Source organism: Pseudopodoces humilis, chromosome 16, assembly GCF_049639895.1.
Source record: "Pseudopodoces humilis isolate 2021_Gansu_Grassland_sample_001 chromosome 16, ASM4963989v1, whole genome shotgun sequence".
In the NCBI taxonomy this organism is placed as follows: Eukaryota; Metazoa; Chordata; class Aves; order Passeriformes; family Paridae; genus Pseudopodoces; species Pseudopodoces humilis.
This window is the reverse complement of record NC_142215.1, coordinates 18,641,127-18,652,350: the sequence shown is the minus strand read 5'-3', so window position 1 is coordinate 18,652,350 and position 11,224 is coordinate 18,641,127. Positions and strand designations below refer to the sequence as shown.

The window sequence follows — 11,224 nt, the reverse complement described above, 5'->3', positions numbered from 1 at the left end:
GGAATTGTCACCTGGGAATTGTCACTGGGAATTGTCACTGGGGAATTGTCACTGGGGAATTGTCAGTGGGAATTGTCACCGGGAATTGTCAGTGGGGAATTGTCACCGGGAATTGTCACTGGGAATTGTCACTGGTGAATTGTCACCGGGTATTGTCACCGGGAATTGTCACCTGGGAATTGTCACTGGGAATTGTCACCTGGGAATTGTCACCGGGAATTGTCACTGGGAATTGTCACTGGGGAATTGTCACTGGGAATTGTCACTGGGAATTGTCACCGGGAATTGTCACTGGGGAATTGTCACTGGGAATTGTCACTGGGAATTGTCACTGGGAATTGTCACCGGGAATTGTCAGTGGGAATTGTCACTGGGGAATTGTCACTGGGAATTGTCACTGGGAATTGTCACTGGGAATTGTCAGTGGGAATTGTCACTGGGGAATTGTCACTGGGAATTGTCACCACTAATTGTCACTGGGGAATTGTCACTGGGGAATTGTCAGTGGGAATTGTCACTGGGAATTGTCACCGGGAATTGTCACTGGGGAATTGTCACTGGGAATTGTCACCAGGAATTGTCACCGGGAATTGTCACCAGGAATTGTCACTGGGAATTGTCACCTGGGAATTGTCACCGGGAATTGTCACTGGGGAATTGTCACTGGGGAATTGTCACTGGGAATTGTCACCTGGGAATTGTCACCTGGGAATTGTCACTGGGAATTGTCAGTGGGAAATTGTCACCTGGGAATTGTCAGTGGGAATTGTCACTGGGGAATTGTCACCGGGAATTGTCACTGGGGAATTGTCACTGGGGAATTGTCACTGGGAATTGTCACTGGGGAATTGTCACTGGGGAATTGTCACCGGGAATTGTCACTGGGGAATTGTCAGTGGGGAATTGTCACTGGGAATTGTCCCCGATTTGGGGACAGGAGGATTTGGGGACAGACCCAGGGACAGGATGGGATCGGGGCCAGGGATTTGGGAATGGGATTTGGAGAACGGAACATTTGGGGACAAGGATTTGGGAACAGGGATTTGGAATTTGGGGCCAGGATGGGATTTGGGAGCGGGGATCTGGGGACTGGGATTTGGAATTTGGGGTGGGATAAAATTTGGGGAACGGGAGATTTGGGGCCAGGAAGGGATTTGGGAACAGGAAGGGATTTGGGAACAGGAAGGGATTTGGGAACAGGAAGGGATTTGGGGCCAAGGATTTGGGGGACGGAACATTTGGGGACAGGATCGGATTTGGGAGCAGGGATTTGGGGCTGGGATGTGGGATTTGGGGCTGGGATTTGGGGCTGGGATTTGGGATTTGAGGCCAGGGATTTGGGATTTGGGGCTGGGATGGGGTTTGGGGATGGGATTTGGGATTTAGAGTCAGGATTTGGGATTTGAGGATGGGATTTGGGATTTGGGGATGGGATTCGGGGCCAGGGATTTGGGATTTGGGATTTGGGATTTGGGGATGGGATTTGGGATTTAGGGTCAGGATTTGGGATTTGAGGATGGGATTTGGGATCACCCCGCTGCTGCCCCTCCTGGCTGGATTTCCCAGGAATTGCCGCTCCCACCTCCCCAGGAAAAGTGGGAAAAGTGGGATTTTCTCTGTAAAAATTCCAGGATTTTTCCTCTTTGATTCTGCCACCTCCAGGGTGGAAAATTGGGATTTGGGGCTGTAACCGCTCCCGGAGGGAATGATCCCCATCCCTGAGATCCCAAAATTTTCCACGGACACGTTGAAATTCCCAGGAAATCCTGGGACTGGGAAAACCGGGAATGCCAGGACAGCAAAATCCCAGCGTTTTTCCTGGATTTTTGGCACTTGGAAAGGGGGAAAGATCTGGGAATTCCCAGTGGGAATGGGGGGTTGGGATCAGCCTTTTCCCAGCCGGATTCCCATGGGAATCTCCTGGGGAAAAATCCCGAGAAAAGGAAGGAATTTGGGATCCTGGATCAGGCTGGAAGCACTTCCCGATTTTCCTTCGGAGCTCCCGGGAATTCCTCATCCGTGGGAATCCCAGGAAACCCTCGGGAATCTGATTCCCCGCTCTCCAGTCGGAATTTTTCCCTGGAAAACCTGAGGGAAGAGGGAAAAGCTCTTCCCACGCTCCCGTTTTTCCACGGATTTTGCTCCGTGCTGGAAAATCTGGGAATGGGACCGAGCCCAGGGCAGTTTTTTTGGGAAAATTCCAACCCCCTCCTCCCCCCTCCCAGGAATTCCAAGCTGGGGAATTCTGTTCCTCGCTCCAAGGACTGTTTGGAATTGTTGGATCCCACCAGGGTAAACAATCCTTGGAATTCCTGCGCTTGGAATTCCTTCCCCTGCTCCCAAAAGCTCCTCTGAAATTCCCTTTTCCTGCTTTTTTTCTTCTGGTTTTCCTCGGGTTTTTAATGGAATTCCGGCTTTTCCCGCTGCCATCCCCAAATCCCGGGATTCTGGGGGAGTTGAAAAAGGTTTTTGGGAATTGTGGGGTGAATTCCAGGCTTTTTTGGGGGGATTCAGGGATTCGTGGGAATCCGAGCTGGGATTTGCTCCCCTTTGGATTTGGAATTCCATGGAAAACTGGGAATTCCAGAGGCCAGGCCAGAAATCCCGGGATAAGCTTGCCTGGAATTCCTTGGGATGAGATTCCAAGGGGGGATTTGGGGTGATTTGGATCCTTGGATTGGGGAAAGAATTCCCGAGTCCCTTCCCAGGCCCAAATCCTCCTGGATTCCTTCCCGATCCTGGGGGGTTTTTTGGGATCATCCCTGGGTTTTATCCAGAGGGATTTGAAAAACTTGGGAAGAGCCCAAATCCCAAGGCCGGAGCTGGGAATGAGGGAAAACCTCAGGAAAATCCATTCCCTAAAGAAATCCGGGATGAGGAAACCCTTCGGAATTCCCGGAGCTCCCTTCCCATTCCACTGGCTCCTGGAATTCCCGGGATTAAAATTCCATTTTTAGGGAAAACGGGAATGGGAAAACCTCCTGGATTCGGTGCTTTCCCAGCTCCCTGGGAATTCCCTGCCTCTGCTATTCCCAAAAAAATTCCCTGAGTTTTTCCCTCTGGAATTCACCCCCCACTGCGGGATCCATCCCGAGGGATTTTTTTCCCGAAATCGCGGAGGAATCCCGGAGTTTCCTGGGATGAGCCGGGGCCTTGAATCCAAGGATTCTCCCCCCTCCGGCTGCAGAATTCCCGGAATTCCCGGTACCTCCCTGACGCAGGAGCTCAGCCTCTGGAATTCCAGGAATTTCCACTTCCAAAGGATTTGAAACACAGGGAAAGGGGGAAAAAAAACCCCAAAACCAAAAACCGGGATTCAGGGATTTTTGGGATGAGCGGAAAACCCCTGGAAGCAGCGGAGGGGTTGGAACTGATCCATAAAATTTTCTGGGAATGCTGAGTCAGCTCCCAACCCCTCCAGAATTCCCCTTTGCCTCCGTTTTCTAGGGATTTTCCAGCTGGGAAAAAAAAAAAAAGGAAAATCCCAAATTTTTTGGGGGGGGGGATGGGTGGGATTTTTGTTTTTCCCGGGTTTTCCAAGGACATCCCAAAAAAACAAGCGGGAGAGGAATTTTGGGATTTGGGAAAAACTGAGCCGGTGGAAAACTGGAGGGAGGGGGGAAGTGAGGAGGGGCAGAAATTCCATAAAATAAAATGGGATTGGGATAACGAAAGTCATTAAATAATCCCACAAAAATGAGGAAAATTGGGAATGAGCCCGAAAAATCCATGGGATTCATTCCTTTCCCTGTTTTTCCCGGCCTCTTTCCCTTGGATCCAATGGAATGGGAATTTGGGGGGGGGGGAGGGTCTGGGTCCTTCCCGACCATCCAAACCCAAATCCCTTGGATTTTTTTTGGGATAGAACGTGGGGAAAACATCGCCCGGGGGGTGCCGGGAGGGAATTCCTTTGGAATTCGGGTTCTCGGGAAAAAGCTGAGCCTTGGATGAGAATTTTTGGGAAGGGAGGGGGAGGGAGGAATCACGTTTTATCCCATAAAAAAATCCGGGATTTGCACATCCCCGAGGGGTTTGGATCATCGGGAATGACCGAGATCCCAAAATTCCAACCCCGGAGCCAAAATTCCATCCTTTTTTTTTGGGGATATAAGGTGGGATCCCCCTCCCTCCTCCCCCAGATTCCTCATCCAGGGGAAAACGAAGGAATTTTGGTGGAATTTTATCCCGAATTCCCGGGATCATCCCGGCTCCCGGCTCGTTGTATCCCAAAAAACCCCCAAAAAACCGGGATTTGGGTTTGGATCGTCGGGAACGCCAACCCCGAATTCCAACCGCAATTCCTTCTTTTTTATTGGGATGGGACGAGGGGAAAGCGGCGCTCCAGGGGTGCCGGGATGATCCTTGGAATTCGGGATCCCGGGAAAAGCGGAGCATTGGGATGAGGATTTGGGGAGGGGAAGCCGCTTCCTATTCCCAAAAAAAAAGAAGGAATTTTGACTCCGACCTCGCTCCCGGGGTTGGAATTTTGGGTTCTCCGTCATTCCCGAGGATCCGCAAATCCCTCGGGATACGCAAATCCCGGCTTTTTTTTGGGATAGAAAGCAATTCCTTTTTTTTTTTTTTTTTTTTTTTTTTTGGGAAAGAGGCGCTGCGGGGGGTGCCGGGATTATCCCTGGAATTCGGGATCCCAGGAGGGGGGAAAAAAGCGGAGCCTTGGATCGCTCCTTATCCACCGGGAACCCAAACAATTCCCTCAGCCGGCTCCGGCCGGGATAAACAATTCCCAAAAAAACCCCAAAACAATAAAATCCCTCCGGGAATGCTCATCCCGATCCCTCGGAAATGACGGGAGCGCGCTCGGGGGGCGCCCTTGGAATTCCAGAGGGGGATGAAGAGGCGGGAGGGGCTCATTCCAAGCGGGTTATAAATCCGGGAAGAACCTCCAGGCTGGGAATTCCAGGTTTTTTTTTTCCAGGATGCGCTCCCAAATCCGCCTCCTCCTGGCGCTGCTCTGCGCGGCCCCGGCGGCTCCGGCTCCTCCTCCTTGGGAAGCGGCTCGGAGAGACCCAAATCCATGGATTTGGGAGGACGATTCCCAGTCCCCGGCGCGTTCCCAGCAGCATTCCCAGATTCCCGTGGAAGTGCAGTGCCAGGAAGCGCAGCTGGTGGTGATCGTGCACCGGGATTTATTCGGGAACGGCCGCTTGGTCAGCGCCGCCGAGCTCAGCCTGGGTCCCGCCGCCTGCAAATATTCCCGCTTGGATCCATCCCAAAAAACCGTCACCTTCAGCGCCGGCCTCCACGAGTGCGGCAGCACCGTCCAGGTGAGCCCCGCCGACATTCCAGGGATTCCCGACGGAATTCCCAGCGGGATTCCCGCCCTGGAGAGGCTCCCGGAGAGCCCCGGCCCGATCCCGGAATTCCCACCGGGAAAGGCTCCGGGAGATCCCGGTGGGGTCGGGAGAGATCCAGGTGAGTCCTCGGTCCCGTCCCGGAATTCCCAGCGGGATTCCTGCCGAATTCCCAGTGGGATTCCCACCTGGAGAGGCTCCCGGATTTAAGGGAGGTCCAGGTGAGTCCTTATTCCCATCCCGGAATTCCCGCCTGGAGAGGCTCCCGAGGTTTATCCCGGCAAATCCCAGGTTTTGAGGGAGATCCAGGTAAATCCCTGTTCCCATCCCGGGATTCCCACCGGAATTCGCGCCTGGAGCCGCGCACATTCCCGGTTTTACGGGAGCTCCAGGGGCTGGATCCAGGATTATTCCAGGGGAAGGAGGAGCCAGGATTTCCTGGGAATCAGAGCGGTTTTCCTGCAGCTTTTCCCATTCTTCTGGGAAAAGTCCCTTTTCCATCGGCTTGAAACTGAGATTTTTCCATCCCTTTTCCCATTTTCCCCTCCTTTCCCCTCCTTTTCCATCCTCTTTCCCATTCCCTTTTTCCATCCCCTTTTCCATTCCCTTTTCCCCCTTTTCCACCGCTTTCCCCCCCTTTTCCCACCTTTTCCATCCTTTTTCTATCCCTTTCCCATCCCTTTTCCCTGTTTTCCATCCCTTTCTTTCCATCCCTTTTTTCCCATCCCTTTCCCGTCCCCTTTTCCATCCCTTTTCCCATCTTCCCCTCCTTTTCCATCCCCTTTTCCATCCCTTTTTCCCCCATCCTTTTCCCTCCCTTTCCCACCCCTTTCCCTCTTTCCCACCCCTTTTCCCCCTTTTCCATGGATCCCCCACCGCTGCTGCTGGCCCAATCCGTGGCCTCTCCCACGGAATTCCCCGTTCCTATTCCCAGCTCACCCCGAATTCCCAGATTCCCCCCAGTTTCCCATGGAGAATTCCCGGGTTTTATTCCCAGGTCACTCCGGATTCCCTGATTTACCGGACGCTCCTGAGCTACGATCCCAGCCCCGGCAGCAACCCGGCCATCGTGCGCAGCAGCCCGGCCGTCATTCCCATCGAGTGCCACTATCCCAGGTATCCCAGCCCGCATTCCCGGGAATCCTGGGAATCCCGTTCCCATCCTGGGATCCCAGCCCGCATTCCCGGCGTTCCCGTTCCCATTCTGGGCTGCCCATTCCCTCCCTTTGTTCCCATTCCCATCCCAGACTCCTGGCAATCCTGGGAATCCCATTCCCATCATGGGATTCCATCCCACATTCCCGGGATTTACACTCCAAATCCAGTGTCCTGTTCCCATCCTGGGATCCCATCCCGCATTCCCAGGAATCCCATTCCCATCCCAGGATCCCATCCTGGATTCCTGGCATTCCTGGGAATCCCATTCCCATCCTGGGATCCCATCCCACATTCCTGGGATTTACACTCCAATCCAGTGTCCCATCCCCATTCCCACCCCAATGTCCCGTTCCCAATGTCCCATTCCCATCCCAGATCCTAATCCTGATCCTGATTCCCTTTTCCAGGCGGGGACCAGTGTCCCCCCATTCCCAGTGTTCCCAATCCTATCCCAGTGCTCCCATTCCCAGAGTTCTCATTCCCAGTGTTCCCATTCCCAATGTTTCCATTCCCAGGGTTCCCATTCCCAGTGTTCCCATTCCCAGTGTTCCCATTCCCAGTGTTCCCATTCCCAGGGTTCCCATTCCCAGTGTTCCCATTCCCAATGTTTCCATTCCCAATGTTCCCATTCCCAGTGTTCCCATTCCCAGTGTTCCCATTCCCAATGTTTCCATTCCCAATGTTCCCATTCCCAGTGTTCCCATTCCCAGTGTTCCCATTCCCAGTGTTCCCATTCCCGATTTTCCAGGCGGGATAACGTCTCCAGCGGTTCCATCCGTCCCACCTGGGCTCCCTTCAACTCGGCGCTGGCAGCCGAGGAGCGGCTCCAGTTCTCCCTGCGCCTCATGAACGGTGCGGGATCGGGAATCTCCGGCCTGTTCCCACTTTCCCATCCCTTTTCCCATTGGATTTCCCAAGGACTGGAGCTCCGAGTGGGAATTCCCAGGGTTCTATCCCTTTCCCATCCCTTTTCCCATTGGATTTCCCATCCCTTTTCCCGCTGGAACTCCCAGAGGACTGGAGCTCCGAGTGGGAATTCTCAGGTTTCCCCTTTCCCATCCCTTTCCCATCCCTTTTCCCGTTGGATTTCCCAAGGACTGGAGCTCCGAGTGGGAATTCCCAGGGTTCTATCTTTCCCATCCCTTTTCCCATTGGATTTTCCAGAGGACTGGAGCTCGGATCGGGAATTCTCTCCGTTCCGCCTGGGGGAGGTGCTGCGCATCCAGGCCGAGGTGGGCTCCGGGGGCCACGTCCCGCTCCGGCTCTTCGTGGATTCCTGCGTGGCCTCGCTGGGCCCCGGTGCCGGCAGCGAGCCCCGCTACGCCCTGATCGACTTCCATGGGTGAGCCGGGAATGTCTGGGAATGTCTGGGAATGTCTGGGAATGTTTGGGGATGTTTGGGGATGTTTGGGGATGTTTGGGGTCTGGGACAGGGTGGTGACACCTCATCCCTCCCCTCTACACCCTGATGGACTTCCACGGGTGAGCCGGGAATGGGCGGGGATGATCGGGAATGGCTCGGAATGTTTGGGAATGTTTGGGAATGTTTGGGAATGTTTGGGGATGTTTGGGGATTTTGGGAATGTTTGGGGATGTTTGGGGATGTTTGGGAATGTTTGGGGTCTGGGACATGGTGGTGACACCTCATCCCTCCCTGCTGCCCCCTCATCAACTTCCATAGGTGAGGCGGGAACGTGCGGGGATGATCGGGAATGTTTGTTTGGGGACATTTGGAGTTGTCTGGGAATGTCTGGGGACGTTTGGGGTGTGGGACACGATGGTGACACCTCATCCAGCCCTGCTGCCCCCTCATCAACTTCCACGGGTGTGAGGGGACAGTTTGGGAACGTTTGGGAATGGCTGGGGACGTTTGAGGATATTTGGGGGCGTTTGGGGACATTTGGGGACAGCTGGGGATGCTTGGGGTCAGTTTGGGGTCAGTTTGAGGACATTTGGGGGCGTTTGGCGACACCCAGGGACACTCTGGGAGCATTTTTTGGGGGAGCTCCACGCTCGGCCCTGGTGGCTCTGCTCCCTTGTCACCTCCCCGCGGTGACCCGTGATGCCACCGCGATGTCACCCGCGATGTCACCTCGGTGCCACCGCTGTCCCCGCAGCTGCCTGGTGGACGGGCGCTCAGATGCCACCGCCTCGGCCTTCGTCACCCCCCGTCCCCGGCAGGACATGCTGCGCTTCCAGATCGACGCCTTCCGCTTCGCCGGAGACGCCCGCAGCCTGGTACCGCTGTCCCCGCGGTGTCCCCGCGGTGTCCCCAGTGTCCCCACAGTGTCCCCAGCAGTGTCCCCTCCCCACAGATCTACATCAGGTGCCATCTGAAGGTGACGCCGGCCGAGCGCAGCCCGGACGCGCTGAACAAGGCCTGCTCCTTCAGCAAGGCGCGCCAGGCGTGAGTGACACCGCTGGGACACCGCGGGGACACTGTGGGGACACTGCGGGGACACTGCGGGGACACCCTGGGGACACTGCGGGGACACTGCGGGGACACTGCAGGGATGCCCTGGGGACACCGTGGGGACACCGTGGGGACGCCCTGGGGACACTGCGGGGACACTGCGGGGACACTGCGGGGATGCCCTGGGGACACCGTGGTGACCCCGGGGGGCAGCGGGTGACAGATGTCACCTCCCCGCCACAGCTGGGCGCCCGTGGAGGGGACGAGGGACATCTGCGGCTGCTGTGAGCTGGGAGAGTGCGGCAAGGAGGAGATGGCCCGGAACCGGCGGCCAGCGGAACCATGGGATGGCCACCGGTACCGGAGAGACGGTGAGGGGACAGGGACAGGGGACATGGGGACAGGGGATGGGGACATAGGGATAGGGGACAGGGATAGGGGACATGGGGATGGGGACAGGGGACAGGGACAAGGGATGGGGACAGGGGACAGGGATAAGGGACAGGGAACATGGCGGTGAGGACGGGAACAGGGGACAGGGATAAGGGACAGGGGACATGGGGATGGGGACAGGGACAGGGACAGGGGACAGGGATAGGGACAGGGGATAGGGGGATGGGGACATGGGGACAGCAGGGACAGAGAGGACATGGAGACAGCAGAGACACTGGGGACAAGGGGACATTGAGGACACTGGGGACAGAGGTGACAGTGGGGATGGGGTGATCCCTCTTCACTGTCCCCACTCTCCCCTCTATGTCCCCTCGCTGTCCCTCACTGTCCCCAATGTCCCCTCTCTGTCCCCTCTGTCCCCAGCTGCCACCTCCGAGGCCGACGTTGTCCTTGGGCCGGTGCTGCTCTCCAGTGAGCAGCGGGGCCAGCGCCCGCACAGCCACCAGGGTGAGTCCCCACGGGTGACAACTGGGGACAATCGGGGACAGGCGGTGATGTGGTGACAATCAGTGACAGCTGGTGACAATTGGTGACAATTGGTGACAATCAATGACAAATGCTGACAATCGGTGACCACAGTGACAATCGGTGACAGTGACAGTGACAATTGATGACCACAGTGTCAGTTGATGACAATCGGTGACAAACAATGACAATCAGTGACAGTTGGTGACTGCAGGGACAACCAATCAAAATCGGTGACAATCAGTGACAATCAATGACAATCGATGACAATCAGCGATGACCGGTGACAATTGGTGACAATCAATGACTGCGGTGACAGTCGGTGACAATCGATGACAATCAATGACATCTGGTGACAATCAGTGACAGCAGTGACAGCCAGTGGAGGTCCCCAGTGATGTCCCCAGTGATGTCCCCAGTGATGTCCCCGATGATGTCCCCAGTGATGTCCCCAATGATGTCCCCGATGATGTCCCCAGTGATGTCCCCAGTGATGTCCCCGATGATGTCCCCGATGATGTCCCCAGTGATGTCCCCAGTGATGTCCCCTCTGTGTCCCTTTGCAGGCGCGGTGACCCCGCTGGCCCTGGGGACGGCGCTGGCCGCAGCTGTGGCCACAGTGGTGGCGGCCGGAGCCGTGCTGGCCATCGGCCTGAGGCGCCGCAATTCCCAGTAAATCCCAGAATTCCCGGGAAATCCTGGAATTCTGAACAAATCCCAGAACTCCCAACAAATCCCGCAAGGACCAACGAATTCCCAGTAAATCCCAGAATTCCCAATAAATCCCACAGGGACTGCCAGAATTCCCGGTAAATCCTGCAAGGACCAAGGAAATTCCCAGTAAATGCCAGAATTCCCAGTAAATCCTGCAAGGACTGATGGAATTCCTAGCAAATCCTGGAATTCCCAAGAAATCCCACAAGGACTGACAGTGTCCGAGGGGTGGCTCCGGGTAGGAATCCCAGGAACGGGGCTGGGAAGGTGACAAATCCTGTCCCGGTGTCCCCATTCCCAGTGTCCCCGATCCCAATGTCTCATTCCCGATGTCCCCATTCCATCCCAGTTTCCCATTCCCAATCCCAGTGTCCCCATTCCCAGTGTCCCCAATCCCAGTTTCCCATTCCCTGTGTCCCCAATCCCAATGTCTCCATTCCCATTCCCAGTGTCCCCAATACCCCCAATCCCAACATCCCCATTCCCAGTGTCCCTGATCCCATTCCCAATGTCCCCATTCCCATCCCAATGTCCCCGATCGCAATCCCAATCCCAATAATCCCCAATCCATTCCCAATGTCTGCAATCCCAATGTCCCCATTTCCATTCCCAATGTCCCCAATGTCCCCAGTCCCACCATCCCCATTCCCAATGTCCCCAATCCCAGTTTTCCGTTCCCATTCCCAGTGTCCCCATTCCCAGTATCCCC

At 55.6% G+C, this 11,224-nt stretch overlaps 1 protein-coding gene across 1 annotated transcript; it reads left to right on the top strand.

Annotated features, from left to right (window-relative positions):
- The first annotated feature begins 4,937 nt into the window (after positions 1-4,937).
- On the top strand, positions 4,938-10,477 carry LOC102109530 (zona pellucida sperm-binding protein 3). Its single transcript, XM_005521365.2, has 9 exons — positions 4,938-5,285; positions 6,310-6,428; positions 7,219-7,322; positions 7,635-7,812; positions 8,588-8,708; positions 8,786-8,877; positions 9,127-9,254; positions 9,700-9,783; positions 10,368-10,477. The coding sequence occupies exons 1-9, from the start codon at positions 4,938-4,940 to the stop codon at positions 10,475-10,477; spliced, it is 1,284 nt and encodes a 427-aa protein (XP_005521422.1).
- Positions 10,478-11,224: the final 747 nt, after the last annotated feature.

Bases quoted from the DNA above. Each gene is read 5' to 3' on its own strand.
- LOC102109530 (XM_005521365.2), top strand. From the start codon at position 4,938: ATGCGCTCCCAAATCCGCCTCCTCCTGGCGCTGCTCTGCGCGGCCCCG. The intron at 7,323-7,634 runs GTGCGGGATCGG...TGGATTTTCCAG, and splicing joins CTCCCTGCGCCTCATGAACG to AGGACTGGAGCTCGGATCGG. The intron at 9,784-10,367 runs GTGAGTCCCCAC...GTCCCTTTGCAG, and splicing joins GCGCCCGCACAGCCACCAGG to GCGCGGTGACCCCGCTGGCC.